Raw genomic sequence first — 25301 nt, 5'->3', positions numbered from 1 at the left:
AGAGTACATTATTCATATCTTTATACTTTCTGATTTGCAATAATATACTATGACGCACAAAAGGAAAAAATGAGAAGGAAAATTTTTAGAAAGAAGTACATCCCACAAATAATAGCTAGCTCAATAATACCGTAGATGCAAGAAAAAGAATGATTTATATAATGCTAAATCAAGAAGAGATTTTATTACCATGATTGATGAATCATGAAGTTTTTTCGCTTCTGACACGAAATGTGGAATTTATAGACAAAGGAAGTTGGACTCTCATCCCAAGAGCTAAAACTTCCGAACAATTTTAGTAGACATCTGATTGCCACTCGTGGAAAGAAATCCTATTCACCGTTGAAGGTCTGAACTCCAAAGGATTATCCCAGCCTAAGCTGCTTTTTGACCATCTCATTTTCACGTTATTAACATCAAGACCCAAAACATTTTCCATCATGATCCCGCCTAAGCTGTGGTTAACCAATCCCTGACACCCAGGCCTGTAATCATACAGCCCACCTGGATACCGTGTCCATCTTCCGTAGGTCAAATTCACATTTTTGAACTTTATGTTGCGAAGGAATCCATCCTTGGAACCTGATAAGAAGACTCCATTCTCTGAAACAGATGATATATTAACAAAGGTTACATCAGATATTGTCCCCGCCTTAGAGCTTGAGTCCCTTGGGCAGGTTGTAATGTAAATTGGTTCTGCTCGTCCCCACCACAGAGGATCATAATATCTTGTGCTCATGTTGATATTTGAGAAGACAACACTACTTACATTTCCTGCCATGTAAACTAACGTGTTAGTTCTAGAGCTGTTGCAAAATGTTAAAAATTGCAAGAAAAGAATGCATGATATGGAATAAGAAAGAAGGTATTTTACTTGCAAAAAGCATGTAGGTATATAGAATAAGAAAGGAGGTTTTTTTACTCGCAAAAAGCATGTAGATATACTGAATGTTTTGTCCAAGGAAGGACATATAATATGGATATGGGGGGTTTATACTACATCAGTTTATGAATATCAATTGAAACAGATGACGTTAAGGATCTTGTCAGAATGAATGCAGTCCTCGAGCAAGTGTTTATACTACATCAGTTTATGAATATCAACTGAAACAGATGATGTTAAGGATCCTGCAGAACGGATGCAGTCCTCAAGCTGTGGTATGTGAAATACTTGGTCATCATGAAGCTATGTTGGAAGAGGAGAACTTGTCAGCTGTGATATGTGAAACAGGTTTTATATAACTGCATCCAAGTAAGCATTAAGACAGATTCTAATATCTATATGACATATTTCTTTATAAAGAGAAGTTATTAGAATGCTTATGTTAAGTCTGAGTGGAGGTAACAATATTACTTTATCTTGTTAACAAAGTCATGATATCAAAGGCGCATCTATCATGGAAATTAGATACATACATGGCAACTGAAAAATAGATATCATCAAAACAGGTTATATATGACCAGTTTTCTAATATACGAAGCACAACAAATGAAAGGTTTCTACCTCCATCTCGAATTTGCATTCCGAGCCCTCTGTGTGAATCCACAATAGTTATATTATCAAACAATAGCCTCTTGAAATTAAAAAAGCTAGCACTTCCAAGCTTGATTGCACATGATTTAGTTCGAATCCAGCAGTCACTAACGGTTAAGTTATACACAGGCCCAGTGGAGGACTTGGGACAGATAGCATCATCTCCAGTGTCAATATGGCATCTTCTGATGACCGTATTGTTTGAGTCTTCTATATCTATCCCATCATTGTTGGGGGAGTTGAAATCTCCATATATTGATATATCATGAATCAATGTATTGTTACACCTCACTAAATGGAAACTGCAAAAAAGATGGATGCAGGAAAAGAAAATTAGCACTATGTTGTGATTTCTCTGGCTTCCAATAAGTTCAGACGTCTAAAACTAGAAATATGATATCCTCTAATATCCATGTCTAAGTTATCCGTAGGTGGAAAAGAAATCAAAATATTATAGGAAAATTATCATAATTCGATTTTTTATTTTGTTTTAACCTTGCAATCAAATAATAGTTTTGGTTAAATTCTTATCTGCGGGAGCTTTTACTGCAGCCTAGCAAATCTGTAGGTCCAGAAGAGGTACAAACAAGATAGGAGGTTCCACTTCCTCTCTGGAGGGAAGCAAGATAATCCAAAAAGAACAAAAAGAGAGGGAATAAGAAGGTGATACAAGTCTCTAGGAAAACCATCAAGAAAAACCATCTTAAACAAGCTAAAAGAAGGGGGGGGGGGAGAAAGAGAAGAAGAGAGGGGGGGGGGGGAGTAACAAAGGAGGTACGTGGAGAATAAGAGTAATTACTAGTAATTAGTGACGTCAATTGATTAGGCATTAAACGGACATGGCGATACAAGTCTCTACGAAAACCATCAAGAAAAACCATCTTAAACAAGCTAAAAGAGGGGGGGGGAGTAAAAAAGGAGGTACGTGGAGAATAAGAGTAATTACTAGTAACTAGTGACGTCAATTGATTAGGCATTAAATGGACATGGCAACGCCACACCCATTACCAACTTTAGCTGGACGGTATGAGTGAGATGGATAAAAAGGAAGTATAGGGAAATAATGACAGGATATCGATCTCTCTTAAGGAAGTATAGGGAAATAATGACAGGATGTCAATCTCTCTTAGGATACAAAAACAACACCTTAGAATAAACGACGGTAATTAGGTTAAACCTATCGCTGTAAAGATACAGATTCGCCACTCTACGCTAGAGAAATATGACGGTCACCACTCAAGGATCCCTTCTTAGAGATATAGATAAAGACTCACACTCAATGGAATCCACCAAAAAAATGTAGAGCAAAAACAAAGCATAGTGCTCAATTATAATCAAACTCAACACACACTTCCATTTTCATTAGACTGCTAGGATATATATAGGCTTGAAGCATGAGAACTTCAGAATTCTAAAAGACAAATGATATCAAAATACTAAGACATATTTGACTAACTTAGTATCCTAGAAAGCATAAAAGTTCATGCTGACCACCCCTTAGTATTCTTCAGATAACATTCTCCAGAGGACTCTAATTCATGCTTAACCAGTTTCATTTGAAAATAGATTCATTAATCTTTCTAATCTTTCAAACGGAGAGTAAATTGGAATCTCCAGGAAAAAGTTATGACTGAAACAATTAAGTCCAATGTGTGTAATCCAGAGAATCTGAGAATGAACCTGGGTCATTGTTTGCTCCCGCATCATTCTCCCCCAGTTGGGAAAAAAACTCGTGATCACAAATATTTAAAGTGGTTGATACACCATATTCTCCCAAAAGTTCAATCTCAAATGCACTCTCACCAATTCGACTAAGCATTCCAAAACTTTGACGAATATGCCGCATATGGTCCTCATGCTCACAAATATAGATAAGAATGTCAATTTGTGAAGAATATCTATCATATCCCATAATCTTATTGACTTTTCGCTGAACCTTTCCCTCAGATGCGTGTGATAAGTAGTCTCATTTGGAAGCACTACATCGGGTATGAGACTCATCAGAGTCTCCTTTAGAGCCTCATCTTGGAATTCTTGAAGAGGTTTCATTACTGACTTCTCCATTCTCCTCAACAATTACCAATGCGAAGGCCTTAGTGTACCCCTCCAATTCTCAATCAAACTCAGCTTTAAAAAGAAACACATTAAACTTCGATAAATAGCAAGAGCTTCACCATGGTCTTCAAGATGATATCTTCCTCTAGATATTCATCAAATTTACATGTAGAGAATTCGAAGAGATGAGGAGATTCCTCAATTAAAGTGGAAGGCTAATGAAAATGGGAAAAAGAATTTATTCCCGTAAGGAGAATGCACATTTTCCTTGTAATCAAAATCTGCATCTTGCAAGAGTTGATTTTTCTCTTGCTTGTGTCAAAGTAACTGATTTTCTCTGTGACGTTGCACCTATTGTTAAAGTTGTTGAAGTTAGCGGCAGATTTCTTCCATCTCAAAATCACGAACACCTCGTTTATACGGAGACATTATGGAAAAATCAATGTGAAAGATACGGAGCTTTGATACCAAATGATATTGTAATGGTATGGGTGAGATGGATAAAAGGGAAATATAAGGAAATAATGGTAGGATGCTGACCACACTAAGGATACTGAAACACCACCTTAGAATAAATGACGGTAATTGGGTTTAGCTTATCACTCGAGAGATACAGATTCACCACTCCAGAGAAATATGACAGTCACCATTCCAAAGACCCCTCCTTAGAAATATAGATAGAGACTCACACCCCGCAGAATCTACCAAAGAAATGTAGAGTGGAGACAAAGAAAAATGCTTAATTATAATCAAACTCAACATGCTCTACCATTTTCATTAGACCACTAGGATATATATAGGCTTGAAACATCCCTCCAAGCATGAGAATTTCAAAACTCTTGAAAACTCTTAAATGACGTCAAAATACTAAAAGACATATTTGACTACCTCAATATCCTAGAAAGTATAGATGTTCATGCTGACCACCCTTAGTATTCTGCAGATAACATTCGCAGAAAACTCTAATTCATTAATCTGAAAATTGGAGTGCAGAGAATCTGAAAATGAACCTTGGTCTTTGTTCGCTCCTACATCAATAGTGCCTTGCCCCTGTCCTAAAACACACCTCTCTCAATGTTGTAAAAACCGGTTTAGCACCTGCCTAGACGTAAGCAGTATACCGGCCACCACCTAGGTCTTAGAGGAGCCTAGGGGAGCCCAGGCTGCTTCTACGGATTGCATCGCGTACGTCATAGTTATGGTTTTTGCCTTTATATTGTCCTACTTCTTCCGCCCTCCTCCACCACTCTAAACACTTCCACCACCTCCGACTATCAGCAAAACCTCGTCCACCTCAAGTTAAACAAAAAATAGTTTCGCCTACGCCGCGTCTAGACAATTACCTATTACTCTTTTAGATATTAGTCCCTTAAATCTTCATATTTTTAGAAATGCCCCCAAGTTATTGAATATACGAAGTTTCTATTTAGTCCTCCAATTTATACAAGTTACTCCAAACTTGTCTCATCCAATTTCTTAACTCTGGCTGTGTTCTGTTTAAATAAACAGAGTGTTAAGTGTTGTTGAGAAATTATCTTTGCACCTCTTCTTGGACCCAGGTCTCATGGAATTATGGTATGACAAATTCTTAATGCAAGTTCAGTGTGCCTTTGATTGTCTTAGCTTGAAACGACCATGTACGATGTTTGTTCCATCATTGTTCCTTTTCCAAAGATGGGTCACATAAAAGAGGTGATTTACCTACAAATTAACACGCCTTTAAGTACGTTCTATACTTAGGATAACATACTCCCATGGGTGAGCCCAAGAAAAATGTATAAATGTAGTAATCCAAGAAAAAATCCAACGATTGGTTATTTGTGATAAAAAAAATCCAAGAAAAATGTATAAACATAGTAATCCAACTATTGGCATCTTCCCTTCAAGCCAGAGAGTGAATAGTAATTTCTGACAGAATATGTATATATTTAGAGAATATGTATATATTTAGAAAATAGTGATTTGTATATATGGTCTCTTCCTCCATGTCCCTATCCTTCCTACAATTGGGCCAGGCCCAATTATGCTCCCAGACCACAGCAGCCTGGTTTACTTGGATCAAGACCACAACAATTAGCTTTCACTGCAACTAGGCCCAGTCCAACCGACATTGAAACAGCCCTTCACACACTCAGCCTTGCTCAGGCCGACCCGTCCTGGTATATGGACACCGGGGCGACATCACATATGACATCCGCGTAAGGTAATCTCTCGTCTTATTTGAATTTGAGCAAAAATAATGGTATAATTGTTGGAAATGGCCATTCTATTCCTATTTGTGGTTTTGGTAGTGCTAATTTACCTCCCCCCACCCTCCATTCGTATTGAAAAATGTCCTCCATGCCCCAAATTTAATTAAAAACTTAGTTTTCGTAAATTCACTACAGATAACCAAGTTTCTGTTGAATTTGATCCTTTTGGGTTTTCTGTGAAAGACTTTCAGACGGTGATGGCTCTAATGAGATGTGATAGTCGGGGCGAGCTATATCTCATCACCACCACCACCACACATAATCAAGCCGTTTCTCCATCCACTTTTGCAGCTTTGTCTTCATCTCTTTGGCATGACCGTTTAGGTCACCCGGGAGCACCTGTTTTAGACTCCCTTAGGCGGAATAATTTGATTGAATGTACTAATACTAGAACTTCGAGTCTTTGTCATTCTTGTCCTCTTGGTAAACATGTTAAATTGTCGTTTGTTGATTCTCATAACTCTACTTATCTGCCTTTTGATATTTTGCATAGTGATTTATGGACTTCTCCTGTTTGGAGTTCTTTGGGTCACAAATATTATGTGCTCTTTTTGGATGACTATTCGAAATTTTTGTGGACTTACCCTATCTCCAAAAAATCTCAAGTCTATCCAACTTTTCTCAAATTAAGAGCATACATCAAAACTCAATTTGAACGGGAATTAAAAAATATTCAATGTGACAATAGTAGAGAATATGATAATGGTCCATTTCTGAGTCTTTGTGAAGCTAATGGAATTTCCTTTCGTTTTTCTTGTCCTCACACTTCATCTCAAAATGGAAAAGCTGAAAGGAAAATCTGTTTCATTAATAATATCATTCACACTTTATTAGCTCATGCTTCACTACCTCCGTCTTTTTGGCACCATGCTTTGCAAATGGCAACGTATCTTCTAAACATTTTACCAAGTAAAACTCTCGATTATCAATCGCCACTAAAAACTCTATACCAAAAAGAACCATCATACTCTCACTTACGAGTCTTTGGTTGCTTATGTTATCCTCTATTCCCTTCTACTACGATAAATAAGCTTCAAGCTCGTTCCACACCTTGTGTCTTTTTGGGTTATCCTTCAAATCATCGTGGTTACAAATGCTTTGATTTATCATCAAATAAAATTATCATTTGTCGCCACGTATTATTTGATGAAACCGAATTTCCCTTCGCAAAGTTGCATACTCCTAATTCCACAACCTATGATTTTCTTGACAATGGATTATCACCTTATGTGATCAACCATTTGCAACATCAGTCCACTCCACAAACTCAAGTGCAGACCCAATCTTATTCTTCTCCCTCTCTGGCCCAATCCGTGGACAACTCCTTTTTTCAGCAACCCAGCTCGCCAATTGGGCCCATTACCTCCCTGCCCAACACGCCAGTTAGATCCCAGTCAACTCCCTCTTCTCCACAGCTGGCCTAGTCCGCCTCTTCCACCACAGCACCATCTTCTTCCACCTTGGGCCAGTCAGCTCTCAGGCCACATTCTGACCAAACACAACATCTCTACAGCACCATCTTCTTCCACCTTGGGCCAGTCAGCTCTCAGGCCACATTCTGACCAAACACAACATCTCCCTCTTCCTCCCATTTTGCCAGTCAGCTCTCAGGCCACATTCTGACCAAACACAACATCTCCCTCTTCCTCCCATTTTCCAGCCCACTTCGAGTTCAAAAACCAAACCCATTACGAGGAGCCAACATGGTATTTTTAAACCAAATAAAAAATATCATGGACTTCTTACTCGTGTCAAAAAATCTCTTCTTCCTCGTAACCCCATGTCTGCACTCAAAGACCCGAATTGAAAAATGGCTATGGATGATGAATATAATGCTCTCATTACAAATAAGACGTGGGATTTAGTACCCCGTCCACCTGATGTTAATGTTATTCGGTCTATGTGGATTTTCAGACATAAAGAAAAATCTGACGGTTCTTTTGAGAGGCATAAAGCCCGACTTGTAGGTGATGGTGCAGGTCAACAGGTTGGTGTGGATTGTGGAGAAACTTTTAGCCCGGTAGTTAAACCGGCGACTATTCGAACAGTACTCAGTCTTGCTCTCTCTAAGGCTTGGCCCATTCATCAGTTGGATGTTAAAATGCCTTTTTACATGGTGAACTCAAAGAAACAGTGTACATGCATCAGCCCTTGGGTTTTAAGGACCCGGATCGTCCTAATCATGTGTGTCTTATGCGTAAATCATTATATGGGCTCAAGCAAGCCCCTAGAGCCTGGTACAAACGATTTACTGATTATGTTTCTTCTATTGGGTTTTCTCAGAGCAAGTCTGACAACTCTCTCTTCATCTACCGGAAAGGTACTCATATGGCTTACATTCTTCTTTATGTGGATGATATCATCCTCACTGCTTCTTCTGATGATCTTCGCAAGTCTATCATGTCACTTCTCAGCTCCGAATTTGCTATGAAAGACTTGGGCCCACTGAGTTACTTCTTAGGTATCGCCATCAATCGACATGTTGGTGGTCTATTTTTGTCTCAGAAAAAATATGCAGAAGAAATTATTGAACGTGCTAGCATGTCATCTTGTAAGCCTTGTCCTACTCCGGTTGATACTAAACCGAAGCTTAGTGCTAAAACTAGCACTCCGTATGAGGATCTTTCTCACTATCGCAGCCTTGCAAGAGCTCTCCAGTATCTTACATTCACGAGGTCTGGCATCTCTTATGCGGTACAACAGATCTGTTTATTTATGCATAATCCGATGGATGATCATATGCATGCTCTCAGGCGCATCCTGCGCTACATTCAGGGTACACTCCATTATGGATTGCATCTTTATCCTTCATCGACTACTTCTCTGATTTCTTATACAGATGCAGATTGGGGTGGTTGTCCAGATACTAGGAGATCTACCTCTGGTTATTGTGTGTTTCTTGGTGATAACTTACTCTTTTGGTCTTCTAAACGCCAAGCCACATTATCTCGATCTAGTGTCGAGGCCGAATACCGAGAGGTGTTGCCAATGTGGTTTCTGAGTCATGTTGGCTACGCAATCTTCTTCTGGAGTTACATTGTCCTATACATAAGGCTACTTTGGTCTACTGTGATAATGTTAGTGCGATATATCTTTCCGGGAATCCAGTTCAGCATCAACGCACTAAACACATCGAGATGGATATTCACTTTGTTCGCGAAAAAGTTGCTCATGAACAAGTACGCGTCCTACATGTCCCATCGCGCTATCAGATTGCAGATATTTTCACAAAAGGTCTTCCTTTGGTGTTATTTCAGGATTTCAGGGACAGTCTTAGCGTACGACAACCTCCCGCTTCAACTGCGGGGGTGTGACAGAATATGTATATATTTAGAGAATATGTATATATTTAAAAAATAGTGATTTGTATTAATTAGGGATTATTAGTCTCCTCAATCTTAGCCTAATATCACGTGGCAATTCATGTATATTATTGACCTTTGTCAATCAATGAAAATCACGGAATCATTTTCCTTTAATTTCAAATGATCTGAAAGACTGAAAAAAAATTAAAGAGATCAACGTCCCGAGCATTCTGTACCCACCCACTCACCACCAATAAGCCGGCTGGTTCAAGGTAATGTCCCAGACCCTAACGTTTTTCGAACCGATGAACCCCACCAACCTCGGCCTGCACTCGTCCCCCTCACAGTCCCCCGTCTGATTCCAGCTCACCATCACGTTCTTAACCTCGCTCTCCCTCACGATAAACTTTTCGCCCTGGCCATTGATCTCCCTCCCCCGTGATCCCGCCCGCTAACGTTCTCCGCCAGACAACGTACCACCTGCCGGACTCCCTCGGATAATCCCTCTCGTTGATCCTCCCAACACCTTGCCCTTTTCTATTTCCAAGATCACCCTGATTTTAGAAAGATCGTCGCGGTGAGGAAAGAGCGGCCGCTTGGGAACTTGACGCGGCCGCCGCCGGAGGACGCGCACGCGTCGATCGCCGATTGGATGGCATGGGTGTCGTAGTGGCGGCCGTCTCCGACGGCGCCGTAGTCGGTGACGGAGAATGAGGGGGCGGCGGCTGACGGTCGGGTTTGGATCGGGGGAAGTAGGAGGATGCGAGGAGGGAGAGGAGGAGGAGGAAAAGAAGTGGAGCAGGAGCAGCAGGCATTTGTGCCCTGTTTGGATGGAGGGCAGAGGGGGAGGGGAAGAGAAATGAGCCTTTCATCTTGTTTGCGAGTTTTTTTTAAGGAGGGTAGAGAGGAGGAAGGAAGGGGTAAGGGGGTAAAATTGCTTGTTTTCTTCCCTCCGATTTGGGCGGTAGAGGAGTGTAAATGAGGGTAAAGGGGTATAACAACATTCTTACCCCCATTAAAACAAATAAAATGGCTGATGTGTTATTAGTATAATGTCATTTATGTAAATTTACATATATTTACTTCCTTTCACCTTCATTGGCTGATGTGTTATTAGTATAATGTCATTTATGTAAATTTACATATATTTACTTCCTTTCACCTTCATTCACCTTACTCAACTCCCAAACAACATATTACAATTCTCTTCCATTCCCTTCCCTTCCCTTCCCGTTGTTTACATTTCCTTCCCTTCCCTTATGGCATGTTTGGATTCGTAGGGGGTGAAGGGAAGTTAAGGGAAACTGAGTGAAGGGAAGGGAAGGGAAAGGAAGGGAAGGGAAAGGAAGGGAAGGGAAGGGAATTCCCTTCCCCTTGGTTACACCTCAATTTGGGGGGTAACAATTTTTATACTATTAGGGGGTGAACCAAGGTGAATGAAGGTGAACTAACTTCACCTCCTAAGTGTTCCCAAACAAGGTGAATGGTTCCCCTAACTTCCCTTCACCCTCATTCCCCTCAATCCAAACAAGCTTTTAGTAAACTCTCAAACACACCATAATGGTGAGATAGGGATGGGCTTGTTTTCTTGAGGGTCTGTTTGGATTCGCAGGGGGTGAAGGAAAGTTAAGGAAACTGAGTGAAGTGAAGTGAAGGGAAGGGAAGGGAAGGGAATTCCCTTCTCCTTGGTTACACCCCAATTTGGGGTAACAATTTTTATACTATTAGGGGGTGAACCAAGATGAATGGAGGTGAATTAACTTCACCTCCTAAGTGTTCCCAAACAAGGTGAATGGAGGTGAATGGTTCCCCTAACTTCCCTTCACCCTCATTCCTCTCAATCCAAACAAGCCCTGAGCGTGGCCGTGCTTATCTTCGCATATTGGGTTGACTACTAATTTGTCCTCTTGTGATCATGGAGCCGTTAGTGCGCGCAAAGAGGAGTGCTTAGAGCATCTCCAATCATAAAACTCAAAATGGTGTAGTTTTTACACTAAGTTGGTGTAGTTTTTATACCAAATCATTATTCCATCTCCAACCCATTACACCAAATGTTACACCAAAAAGAATATTCCTTTTATTATTCTTATCTTTTAACATTTTTTGAAATTTAAAATATTTAACAAATTATATAATTATATAATTATATAATACATATAATTAATTATAATAATATATTTTATGAATAATATAAAAATATAAAAATTAAATGCTAAATCAAATTAAAATATTACTTTCATAACTTCAACTAAAGATTACATTTAACATAAAAAAAGAAAACATCACACTTGCAAGCAAAAAAATTAAAAATAAAAGGCATTACATTTAACATAAAATAAAACACAAAGACACAGTCCATATTGATAAAATTCTAAGTCTCCGAATTAGTATATTCATCCATCAAATGATCAATTAATGCATCTCGAAGTGCAATATGAGCTTCTTTATTCTTGATTTGTCGATGACGAGCCAGAAATCTTTCAAACCGAGCATTTTCATCTACAACCATCTCTACGTCCGGAACTGGCGCTTCCTTCCAATTTTCAATTGTAGCATTAAGATCACGTCCATCCTTAATTATCATGTTGTGCATAATAATGCATGCAGTCATTATATCATGTAATACTTCTTTTTTCCAAAAACGAGCTAGTCCTGACACAATTGCAAATCGAGATTGGAGTACTCCGAATGCACGTTCTACATCTTTTCTACATCCTTCTTGCTTCATTGCAAACAACTTTTTTTTGGACCACGAGGATCATGAATTGTTTGTACAAGAGTAGACCATTTTGGATATATACCATCAGCTAAATAGTAACCCATGTTATAATGTTTACCTTGAATGACATAATGAGCAAGAGGAGCAATACCTTCAGCGAGTTTTGCAAAAAGATGAGATGCCTCTAAAACATTAATGTCATTATTAGAACCTGGCAAACCAAAATATGCATGCCATATCCAAAGATCATAATCAGCTACGGCCTCCAGAATAATAGTTGGGGATCCACTACGACCTGCGTATTAGCCCGCACAAGCCGTTGGGTAATTTTTTCATTTCCAATGCATGCAATCTAGACTGCCCAACATTCCTGAAAAACCTCGTTGTTTAGCAATATGTAGTAGTCTGGCAATGTTATTAGCGTTAAGCAATCTCAGATATTGTTCTGCAAAAACCTCCACAACAGCACGACAAAATCTCTTTAAACTTTCGATTGCTGTCGACTCTCCTATTTTAATGTATTCATCAGTAGCATCCGCTGGTAGACCATATGCCAACATTCGGAACACAGCTGTAATTTTTTGAAGCATAGACAATCCAAGTCTACCGACCCTATCCATTTGCTGTATAAAGTAAGTGTCGTGAGCTTTTATGGCGTTAACAATGCGAAGGAATAAATCTCGAGACATGCTGTATAAAGTAAGTGTCGTGAGCTTTTATGGCGTTAACAATGCGAAGGAATAAATCTCGAGACATTCGAAATCGTCGGCGTGAGCTTTTATGGCGTTAACAATGCGAAGGAATAAATCTCGAGACATTCGAAATCGTCGGCGGAACATTGAATCATTATATCGCGGATTCTCAGAGAAGTAGTAGTTGAACAGATTACGATCAACATTTTCTCGATCACGGTTGATCACTATATGACCAGGAATTGAGCCTCCACGAATTACTTGGTTGTTTTGTTGATTGATAAAGTAAGCCATGAGAAGATTGTTGTTGTTCCTGATGCGAAACACTGCTTCCCTTTCTGCATCAATCGCTTTAATATCATCTATCAATTGTTCATCTTCAATTTCATTATCAGAAAATGATGATGACAAATTAGAAGGATCTCTATTATTAAAATTCATTTTTTTGAAAATAGAGGTTTATGATTTTAGCAAACTCATCAATATGAGCTTTTATAATAGATGGAGATGATAAACGAGAAGTGTTGAAAGTTGAAATGTTGTCATGAAGAGTTGTCATGAAGTGCTAGAAGTTGATATGTTGTCACTGATGTGTCTTTTCTTTGAAATGTTGTCATGAAGTGTTTGAAGTTGATATGATCTCATTGAGGTGTCTTATCTTTGAAATGTTGTTATGAAGTGTTTGAAGTTGATATGTTGTCATTGAGGTGTCTTTTCTTTGAAATGTTGTCATGAAGTGTTTGAAGTTGATATGTTGTCATTGAGGTGTCTTTTCTTTGAAATGTTATCATGAAGTGTTTGAAGTTGATATGTTATCATTGAGGTGTCTTTTCTTTGAAATGTTGTCATGAAGTGACAGAAGTTGATATGTTGTCATTGATGTGTCTTTTCTTTGATATGTTGTCATGAAGTGTTTAAAGTTGATATGTTGTCATTGATATGTCTTTTCTTTGAAATGTTATCACTTTCATTTTTCATCTATAAATAACATATCATACTTCAAGAAACATACATCTTCTTCATTTGTGTTATAGATGACTTTAAATCAATGAAGTTCTTCATACACAAATGCTGAAGACTCACACCTCTGCCATGTATATCTTGACATTTCCTAAAATTCGATCATAGGTATAAACCAATCTAAGGATCAGTTTTGGTCTCAAGTTGAGAGTGATTATCATAGCTCAATGCCTGCTTTTATCACTCAAGTTCGACCCAGAAGATCTTTGCAATGTCGAATGCAAACTCTCCTAACTGCAATTGGCAAGATGAGGAAATGAAAAGAAAATTTAAGAAAGTTAAGATGAAGGATTCAAAAGAGGTAAGAAATCTAGAATATAATCCACTAACCAATTTCAATTACAAAATATAAACTATTCTCTTTTTATCATATTTCAACTTAGATTTATTAAGCATAGATTATCAAACCATTTAAGGAAAGTGTAACCTATCAAATTATCATCTAAGTTAAAATTACTATTCATGATAAGAACAACAACATGATAATAATCCTAGAATTCATAAGCATAACCTATCAAACCATTTAAGATAAGCATAGATTATCAAATTCTTCTTCTACCGATTAGTTCTCTAGTTGATTATCCTAACATGAACATTTTAAGTACAAGAGAATAATTCATACAATATAAAAGAAATTAGACTAGTTTCATACAATTCTAAGATTCCTACAAGAATTAAATTCACATCTTAAGAAATAAAAACAAGAAAAAGAAGACTAATTACAAAATTAAAAAGAAAAGAAAAATCTAAACTATGAACAAGAAATAAATCTAATTACAAAGAAAATAAAAATCTAAACTACAAAATAAATTGCAGAAATTAAATGCAAGAAAAATAAATCTACTCTACAAATTAAAGTGCAAAAAGAAAATAAAAAAGACAAGAAAGTAAATCTATACTACAAGCATGAATTTAAATCTAACTAATAAGCAATAATAAAGAAATTACTAAAAAGAAATAAAAGAGAAAAGAAATGCAAACCTTCAAATTGCTCTTCATCTCCATCCTCATCATTCAACAAGAGGAGAAAGAACAAATTTAAAGAGGAAAAAATTATTTTTATTAATTGCAACTAAAGTTACAATTTTTGGAAGGCCTTCTCAATTAAGAGTAGCCCTCCTCTTCAAAAGGAGTTACAAAAATTTTCACACCCTTAACCCCTCACTCTCTACCCCTATTTATAGTAATCTTCAATGAATATGAGCCATTGGATTTGTCTTGAGCCCCAAGCAACAATCTTCAACTTTGAATTTGCTTTTGAAGAAATGGGTTGGATTTGTCATGAAGTGGATTTGAATGTTGGCTTTTTATTTTTATTTTTCCGGCCCACGTAGGAGGTCAAATTAGCCTTCTGTCCATACACCCACTTATGTTTTCTTCATTATTTGCAAAAAAAAATAAAAACCCACACACTTGGTCCGCAGGAGCTCTCTTGAATTGATTTTGGGCTTTTTGGGCTTCTTTTGGCTTCACGGGCCTTGCTTGATTTTGTAGACTTTTGCTTCATTATAACATGATGTGCATCATGCTGGAGACGTGGGTAAGGATTTGCTTCATTTTTCTTTTCTTTTTTTTTTCATTTTCTTTTGGGCCATCATCTGCTTGATGGGCTTCATGCTCTTTGGACTTCTAACTCTTCAATCATTTTTCTCTTTGAGCTTTTGCTTCATGGGCTTCTAAAATGCTGCAAAATAGAGAAGAGAGATTTTGAGGGGTTTTTACATTTAATAATATTTATTTATATTTTCATTCATTTATGTGCAAACTAAGCTAACAACAATTATTAATGGTATATTTATTCATATAAAATAGATAATAATGGTATAAAATTCTAATAAAATGTGATTATCATGTATGGCCCATCTTGAAAGATATCAAAAAATTTACAGATGTTAATGTTGGAATTCAAGTGGGACGCATGCAACATGGTAACTTTGCATCATCACAGTCAGAGTACTCTCCCACTTCAGACTCTCCCACACTAGCATCTCCTGGACTGGCTTCATTCGATTTTAATATGAATGACAATGATTTTGGTGGTACTTCAACTGAAAGACCTATAGGGGTACGGAAAGCAAAATTTAAAAAGAGAAACGATGAAAAAAGTTCTAAGTTTATGGAGTATATGAAAGAAGAGAATCAAAAATTTATTGCAATGATGGAAAAAAATAATGCTGATAGGCAACTAAATTATGAAATCCAAATGTTACGAGCTCAAACTGCGGCAAAAAAAGTGGACGTGGAAGAATTATGAGAAGAAAATTTAATTTTACTGAAATATTTGACACAAGTAACTGGTCCAAAACTACATGAGTTTCTTGTATAAGAACAATCAAGAATTATGCATAAAAGTACTAAACAAGGTGAAGGATCTCAAAATACCGGTTCTGGTACTTTTGCCCAATATTTCGAGCATCTTCGTCCTTCTGATGATAATTTGCCAGAATACTGAAATGTTGTTTTAGTTTATGTTCAATGTTCTATTTTTCTTTAATTTTAATGTATTGCAATTAGTGTTAATTTTCAATGTTGTTTTAATTTATGTTCAATGTTCTATTTGGTTCTAGTATTATGAAATTTTAAGTGTTTTGATTAAACTATCTATTTTTTCCCATTGTTGAATTTTATTTTAATAATTATTTTATACTCTAATTTTATTATAATAGTTCATAGCAAAATAATTAAAAAAATCAAAGCTACAATGTCATATTTTGATCATGAATAAAAAGAGAAACATTAAAAATCATCAACAAAATAATAAACAAAAAAAAGTTACTGCGCTAAAGCTACAGTGCTGTGCCAAATCTGGCGCAGCACTGTAGCTCTCCCCCAAAATGACGCTGAGAATGGAGTTCGGTTGGAGGATGATTTGGTGAATTTTTTGCGTCAAAATAGCGGTGTAGCTACCGGTTGGAGATGCTCTAAGGGGCTGTTTGCATGCCTGTAGGAAACTAGAGTATTTATGACACAAAATAGAAAATGGTTATCCACCTCACCACTTTCTATTCAAGTGTTTACATTGTTTGGTGAGGAATCTTTGTGAATCCTAAAATAACAGTATTATATTGTTTGGATAGTATAATGTAAACTAGAGTATTTATAACACAAAATGGAAAGTGGTTATCCACCTCACCACTTTCTACAAGGTTTTGATTTTTTTTATTATTTTTTTGGAGACATTTATGACATTGTGTCAGCTTTCCAACAAAATCACTCCTAAATTTGGTGATTTTGCTTTCGGTGACACCTCATCAAAAGGTGTAAGCTTTTCATATAAAAGAGAATTTAAACAAACAATGTAAAGTGATGAAAGCTGATATTGGGACCCACTTTTTTACACTTTCTATCCTTTTACATGGTAAAAACATACAACCAAACAGCCCCTAAGTGTGTGCCTCCGCCTTTCGCCCCAGAAATAGAGGGGTTGGGTTAGCCCCTAACCCAACCCTCTATATTTTGGGAGAAACCGAGCGAGTGCTAGCGGCAGACGCGCGTGCGCAGTGCTTTCTAAAAACGCATACAAATATATTCGGTAAGGGGATTACTCATCTAGAACTTAAAATTAGAACTGGTATAATCTGTGGGATAAATTTTTAAGCTGTTAGTTACATAGAACTAAAACTATAACAAAATTTTACAGTGTTAGTCAAGTAGAACTCTAATAAAACTAGAATTGGGATAATGGTACAAAATTATCCCTTTTTTATTTTTCTATATAAAAATGAGAGTTCTAGTCTCTCAAATTATTACAAGTTTTAACTTAGAACTAGGTGGTAAAAAAATAGAACTCATATTTATTTTGTTATTTTTTATATTTCTTTTTTCTCTACTTCTTTCCTATTATGGTTATCACCATTATTAGACCATCATTATAATAATAATTGTCAATATCTTATAGTCTAACAAAAAGTTATTTAATAGTAAAGAACATTCTTGTAAGTAATTATCAATCAATAATAGTAAGTTTAAAATATATAAATAGTATTTATATCTTCAAAATGCATACATATATATTTTATGATTATAAAAATTATCCCATGTTATCTTATCAAAATATCACGCTTCACAAAATTGTTCCTATTTATCCCACTAAAATATCCTACCGGTGAAAAATTATTCTACTTTAACAATTATCTCATTTTGCATGAAAATATCACAATTGACTAACACCCCCTAAGAAAATAAAAATAAAAGTTTTTATTAAAAAAAGTTGTTGTAGATAGAAAAATCTCACGAAAGGTTAGCCACACAAATCTAATCAAACCTCACGAAGCCAAGAGTTATATATATACAGTGAATTATAAAAAGTATAACACAAAAAATGGAAACAAAAAGTGCTGCGAATTTTCTTCTAGACCTCAAATTTTATTATATCCATTAATAAAATAAATAAATCAAATTATAGTGTAACATAAACTTGATTTTAAATAAGTCTAAAGTGCTCAATTGCTTACCTCAATAAAAGCACGATCCAATAAACCAAAAATATATGACTACATCCCAAAACACATGCAGTTAATATTTATACCGATAATCATGTCAATACTCGTATCCGAATCCATATCTAAATCCTTATCCGAATCTATATCTGAATTCATAACCGAGTATATTTTTGAATCCAATATCTGAATTCGAATTTCCGTACTATATCCAAAATTTGAACCAATATCCGTATCCAAAACTGTGTTGGCCAAAACTTTGAAACAATATCTGAAATAGTATCTATTTCCAACCAGTTTCAAATTTTGGCTACCATATTGACATCCATTTTGGATATGTTTGTGGATCTGATCAGATATATCTGGACTATTTTGCACCAGTAATAGTTCATCAATAATATTCTTCAACACAAATGGGGACTAGAGTTGGGTGCAAACAAATCTCATACGAATGGGATGGACTAGGGGTAACTAAACTATAGGTCGGGTCAGTTTTGAGCATTTCAGATGAACTGAACCGTAGATCGATTTTGTTGGTTCTTGGGTCATTTTCTAGATTATCAAATTGACCTCAAATCTATTAATCTAATCACCAAAAAGAATTCAACTATATATATGTATATGTATGTATGTATGTATATATGCATATATATTCAAATTTTACATATGCGAGTACTTCACTTGTATATTCATATCAGTGGCCCCACAAAATATTGATATTTATTGCCATATCATGTTGAATATTGAGACAAGTATTATGCAATATAAACATTTTCAAGCCTTATGTGGGAAAACTTTTGTTATTATTACTTTACATATATATGTGTATGCGCATTTTTATCCCTCAAATCTGGGATATTTTTATATTTGCCACCTCCCAATTTGCCCCAATTTCCTCTCATTATACGCTTTCAAATCCGTCATGTTTTTGTATTTAATTACCACATCCCAATTTGTCACCCTATTTCTCCAATTAGTATTTCTATTATTCCCCTTTATTCCATTAATTTGAATATTATTTAATAACTGTCATACCTCTGTCCAAAAATATATAAAAATATAGGGGGCGAAACAAAGGTTTGCACTGTTGTAACTAGGGGTGCTAAACTGTATCCATATCCGAGGAAATATCCGTTAGGATACAGATATGGTTACTCAAATCTATAACCAATAGGATATGGTTTTGTAGTGAAATATCCATAACAATATCCGAAATATCCGAATACATATTAGTCATACTTTTACGATAGTTTTGATTCTTAGATTATGGATTTGTGATTAATTTTGATGATCAGGATGTCTAATCTTAACTTTTCAATTATAATGAATATATTAATGAACCGTTTTGTATCACATGAACTATGTTTTTCTCCAAACTATCTAGTTTTCTCATATCCGTTTTGTATTCACATGCATATCCGCTCATATATCCGCATGTATATCCATAACCGTATATGATTTTAGCGGATATGGTTATGAATTTTCTTTACCGAGGTATATCCGTATCTATATCTGTATCAGAGATGTGTAAGCGAATATGGACATGATAAGCATCATATCCGAGCCGTATCCGGACCGAGTAAACCCCTAGTTGTAACCATGGCCGCATTTTAATGGTGCCTTAACGCTGCTGTTGCATCCCTAAAAATTAGTAAATGTTATATAAGTCCTTGAAACATTTATAATTTTCCCTCCATAAGTTTAAAAATTGCGCTCCTACCTATCTAAAAACACTAAAGAATTTAGTAGCAAATTAAATTAGCTCATCGAAAAGTAAAATTCCATTTAATTTTTTAACAATCTCAATGAAATAATTCTTATAATATTATATTTTAATATATTTAATGTAATAGACAGTTGTTATTCGGCCACTCCTCCACGCCCCCCCCCAAAAAAAAAAAAGTTTTCCGGATCTGGCGCTGACTATAATTATAGAAACCACTAGTAGCACACAAAGCCTCTGGCAATCCTGTACAAGTTACTTAGAAAGACAACCACATAGCTACTAATTAAGCATGTATACAGTTATCATAATAAGCACAAACATCAAATATAAAAGATAGAATTCACACCCATATATCTTTAGAATACACAAAACTAGCCATCATGGTGCTGTGACATTTTTGAGAAAAAAGTCAAAAACATATAACAGTTTAAGTATCTTATTTTTTAGGGTATACTTTAAAGTAAAATCAATGACCTTAAACACTATAGAAGATGACAAGTAAGATTTCTCTTTCATAAATATAAATGATACGTGCCATCTTCATCTAACCGCTTCGTCGAAAACCAAAAACACCAAATAAATGCCCCGTGACATCCTTATTTCCAGAGTTTTAAATCATGATAATTTAATATTCATTAATATAAATTAATCTAATTTAACATTCATTAATATATATGGAGGAATAATATACCAATTTTTTAATTTTAATTAACCGTACAATTTAAATCACCCTAAATAATAATCATATATAACTAAATCTATTCAATCAAGATATTAATTAAATACAATGATTTTTTGAGCTCCAATTCCAGTATTTTATATTTGATTTTGAATTTGAATAACGTACAATTAATGAATTTAAAATCATCTGAATAAAAACTAACCATATCTGTAATCGCTTAAGATTATCACATTTTATCTTTTCTCTTTTCATAAAAAAAGTTCTCAAATCTTTGTCCTTTATTCTCTTAATAATTATTTATTTTTCATCTTTTCAGGATTGAAGGTGCTTTAAACTTGAATTTTGGGGGCTCTTCTCTTTTCTTGAATGATTGTATGTATTAATTTTAATTTTTAATTTTTTATTTTTAATTATTCACATTAATATTTATTTCTATCATAGGTCTACCATTTAAATTATTATTACTATTTTATCTGTAAAACCCTAAAAATTTGAATATTTTATGATAAATAATAATAAATATGTTATATGATGATAAATATCATATTTATATGTTTGAATATGAATATTTTATGATAAATAATAATAAATATGTTATATGATGATAAATATCATATTTATATGTTTGAATATGCTAGGAATTGATTTGAGATCAATTCAATTGTTATATGATGATAAATATCATATTTATATGTTTGAATATGCTAGGAATTGATTTGAGATCAATTCAATATATATACGTGAATATACGAGTGCAAATACACAAACCACACATGTGATCAATTAAGAGTTTGGGTCTTTTACACACTGATGTAGTTAGAATATTTGGAAAAATATAAAAGACCAAAGTTGTAGGTCTCTTCGATAGTTTTCCTATGGATCTTAAATCACCTCATTCTGAGGTCGGATGAGAAAGTTACAGCCAATACACTAAACATAACATTCATAGAAAATTAATCTCCCATGAATAGTACCTCGATTTACTGCAGCAGAAACACTGTAGCATAGGTGATGTAGCTTCAACAAACCCTGGGTTTTCTGGGCACGATCGGTGTTCTTCTTCGACAACCCCCAGGTTTTCTGGGCGCTATCAGCGTTCTTCTTCGACAAACCCCGGGTTTTCTGGGTGCATCGGCGTTGAGCGGCGGTGCTGAGTGTCAACATAAGTCATTAACATTTTATAAATGTATTTGTACTTGACAAAAAAAAATCAATTGGATTCTTATCCCTTCCTTTTTAAGATCTCAAAAGAAAAGAAAAGGAAAAGAAACAAAGCTGAGAACCTGCTCTCAATTCTCTACAGTGGCTCTTCTTCTCCAAAAGAATCCTTGTCAAAGAGAAACAACCAAAAACCCTTACCAACTTCCAATACCTCTTTAGAACATCTCTTCCTCCTCTCAAAACATGTTGGCCTTTTTGTTTTGATGATGTTTAACAAACAATTTACTACTAATGTTGTTTATCTAGTGTTTGTGTTTTTGTATTTATTATAGACAAAGCAACATGTTGGAGGTTGGATGGAATAGCACTTCAATGATCATATCCAATGGAGGTTGGCGGAATAGTGGATTGAAGCAAATACTTTCAAGTCTAAAAGCACTTCCTAGCTTCATCCGCAAGTTTACCAAGAAGAGCTTATTGAAGATCAAGATCATCTAACTTTTAAGTTTAAATATGAAACAAATACTTATTTATATACATTCATACATGTTTTATATTTATCATGTTTGGTTTTGATAAACAAAGAGTTTTGCCACATATACATGAAAACAAACAACATGTATACATATATATTTTTCATGTTTATATGTGAAAATAATGTATTCTAGTTTATAGACTTAACAATCATAATATACATCTTTTATTAAGTCTATAAAATTATTTTGTAAAGTTTTAAAACATAGTTTAGTCAAAATGACAAAAATGTTTCATGTTTTCATGTTTTGAACCTTTTTGTAAAGTAAAGAGATTTCTCATTTGGGAGATGATTTTTGAAAACTAGTTTTTGTAACATGTTCATTTTTATGTTTACAATTATTTTTTAAAGTTTTACATTTTTCTGAATTTATTTGCTATCTTTTAAAGAGGTTTGAAATTCAGTTTTACTGTTCATAACAGGCTGATAACACGTTATCAGTCGACTGATACATGTGTTCAGTCGACTGAAGAAAATACCTGGAATAGTCAAAAGTTTCTGTTTTTATGTTGGTTGACTGACCAGTCGACTGATGAGGTCATTAGTCGACTGATGAGCTGGAAAACACCTATAACGGTTAGCTCATCAGTCGACTGATGAAACCCATTAGTCGACTGACGGCATAACGACTAGTTTTTCCAGATTTTCATGTTGCCATTATTTTGTCTTTTTGTGATGTTTTCTCTTGGTTTTTGGGATTGTTTTATGAGCCTATATATACCCTATGCCCTCATACTTCTGAGGTTAATTAACAAAAGTTTTAAACAAGTTTTAAAGGGTGTTTAAGTTTTGTTTAAGTTTGTTTTAAGAGTTTGTTTATGAAGAAACTTTCACAAGAGCTTGAGGAGATCATCCTTTGGTGTTTGAGCATTCACTCTTCTCCCTCTCTCTTGTTATCTATAGAGAAGTTTCCTTAAACTTAATTCTAGATATTTATTATTTTGATTCTAATTTCCATAAGCTAGATTTTATTATTGAGTTTAATTGTTTTATTGATGCTCTTTGTTCTCACATAACCATTGAGTTATTTTATTTTCATACATAGTATAATTTGGGTTATGAGGATTGTATGACTTAGAGTGTGAGCTTTCATTGTGTTCTCATCCATAGAAGAAAACAACCATTATTGTATTTGTGCTTAATTGTGAGATCACTTTGTAATACACTTGTACATCGAGAGAAGTGTGTGGTGAGAGACGGGGTAATCCCAAGAGGAGTGTGATAGGTGGTAATGCCTAGAGGTAAGTTATAGTTCCTAACACTTGAGGGAGACACGGGCTAGAGACCAACACTTAGAGGATGTAGAGTGAGATTGTAAGAGTGTGGATTGTAAAGTTTTCAGTGAACTAGAAAACCGAGTGTGAGGTGTAAACGTTATTCGGGTGAGCGTAGAAAACCTAGTTGTGATAGTGGAGATCTCCTCGAGGTGAGGAGCGGAAACGTAGGTCGTGGGGACCGAACTCCGTGATCATATCATTTGTTTGTGTTTGTTCTTGGCGTTCATTTATATGCGTACTTATTGTTTATATCGTCATGCTTATGTTTATATTGCCCACTATCTAGTTTAGTTTATTTATCCTTGTGATATTTTTATATCCTTGCATATATATCTTGTTGCATATCTTATTTGCTAGGATAATTTGTTAATTAGTTTTAATTTAGCATAAAATCGGATTAGATTAGTATAAACTCTATTCACCTCCCTCTAGGGTTCTTTCCTAATGACAATATGGTGTTTTTACAATTGGTATCAGAGCTCGATGCTCTTTGATTTAAGGTTTAATCGCTTTGAGTTAAAGATCCAAGTTATTTTTTTATGCTAATCTAGTTTTTAATTGCATTTGTCTTACTTGCACATTTTTTAATTATGGATATGAGATTAGGTTATGATATAAATGTTGCTCCTAAATTCAATACTTTCCCCTATGAGCAATGGTGTTCTAGATTTAATATATTTGTTAGATCTAAACATTTTGATTTATAGGAAGTTATTAAAAATGCTTATATTGTACCCACTACGGAGAAATCCAAGTGGTGTAAAAATGATAAAAGAATATTTATAATGAACAAGCTTTTGTTAGAATTTTTGCTTAATATTTTTGACTCATCCATTTCTAACAAATTTGTTCATTTTGATAGTGCTTACAAACTTTAAAAATTTATAGAAGCACATCAAGAAAACTTGGAGGCAATCCGACAAGCTTTGGAGGATTTTTCTTCAAGTTCAAGTGGAGCATCATGCACACGTTCACTAGGAGATAACCCTAGTGTGGTAAGCGATTCGGAATCCGATAGTGATATATCTATTAATGAACTCACTTGTGCATATGATAGATTAATGCATGCCTACACTAAATTGCATAATAATTTTATTGATCTTAAAAGCAATCATGTAGATTTAAAATCCAATCATTGAGAAGCTAGTATCCAAGTTTGATATCATTGTTAAAGAAAATGAAAATCTTAAAGAAAACAATGATTTGTTAAATTTGGAAAATAAAAAATTAACCTCATCCATTACTAGCTTATCTCATGCTAAAAATGATGTCATGCTAGAAGTAGAATCTATTAGAAATAAATTTGATTCTTTTAAAGATTATCATATATGTTCTACTTCTAGTTCAAATGCATATGTGCCTAATAATGAAGATTTGAATCTTATGAATAAACACATTTCATCTTTAGATTTAACTTTGAAAATATGTATTAATAATCATAAGAAGCTTATGAATATGTGTGCTAAGTCTAGTGCAAACAAGTCATCATCCACTCATTATTGTTTGGGGAGAAAGTTGATGTCTTCATTGATGTAGTCATTACAACTTCAGTCGTTATAATGACAACAAAAAAAATAGTCTTTTTATAAGACTCTTACACAATGAAAATGAAAATTATAACTTTCCTTTCAACAAACACAACGAACGTTTATCCTCCGCTGCTTATGTGGGATCTTGGCCTGTGACGAGAATGTTGATATCTGTGGACTACCAAATGATCAGATCAGATCCAGATCTTTGTTGATTTATGAAGGAATTAAGAAACCAAAGTAATTATCTCGGCAACAGTGAGATAATCACTCTTCTCGACATTATCATAACGAGACAATCTCAAGGCAAAGAACTAGGAAGTGTAGATCTGACGAGCTCCTCTTCTTTATGCTGATGAACTCAATCTGATCTCC

General features: G+C 35.1%; 2 protein-coding genes across 2 annotated transcripts in view; both read right to left on the bottom strand.

Moving 5' to 3' along the window:
- LOC109843176 (exopolygalacturonase) overlaps positions 1-9961 on the bottom strand; it is a 26136-nt gene extending 16175 nt beyond the window's left edge. Inside the window, 7 exon segments of the mRNA XM_020412108.1 lie at positions 190-774; positions 1505-1836; positions 9395-9574; positions 9576-9657; positions 9660-9704; positions 9707-9916; positions 9919-9961. Coding sequence (XP_020267697.1) covers positions 296-774; positions 1505-1836; positions 9395-9574; positions 9576-9657; positions 9660-9704; positions 9707-9916; positions 9919-9961 — 1371 coding nt within the window. The 3' untranslated portion in view covers positions 190-295.
- LOC109841816 lies at positions 11518-12998 on the bottom strand. Its single transcript, XM_020410754.1, has 4 exons — positions 12755-12998; positions 12245-12436; positions 11984-12160; positions 11518-11798 (listed from the first exon to the last, which is right to left on the bottom strand). Exons 1-4 carry the CDS (start codon positions 12996-12998, stop codon positions 11518-11520), a joined length of 894 nt encoding a protein of 297 aa, XP_020266343.1.

Source organism: Asparagus officinalis, chromosome 5, assembly GCF_001876935.1.
Source record: "Asparagus officinalis chromosome 5, Aspof.V1, whole genome shotgun sequence".
In the NCBI taxonomy this organism is placed as follows: domain Eukaryota; kingdom Viridiplantae; phylum Streptophyta; class Magnoliopsida; order Asparagales; family Asparagaceae; genus Asparagus; species Asparagus officinalis.
This window is presented reverse-complemented; position numbering and strand designations above follow the sequence as displayed.

What these genes read in the sequence shown, in the direction of transcription:
- LOC109841816 (XM_020410754.1), bottom strand. Translation starts at nt 12,998, where the DNA reads ATGAATTTTAATAATAGAGATCCTTCTAATTTGTCATCATCATTTTCT. An exon ending in ACATATTGCTAAACAACGAG is followed by an intron (nt 12,161 to 12,244) that starts GTTTTTCAGGAA and finishes GCTAATACGCAG; the next exon opens with GTCGTAGTGGATCCCCAACT. An exon ending in TGCTCATTATGTCATTCAAG is followed by an intron (nt 11,799 to 11,983) that starts GTAAACATTATA and finishes CAATTGTGTCAG; the next exon opens with GACTAGCTCGTTTTTGGAAA.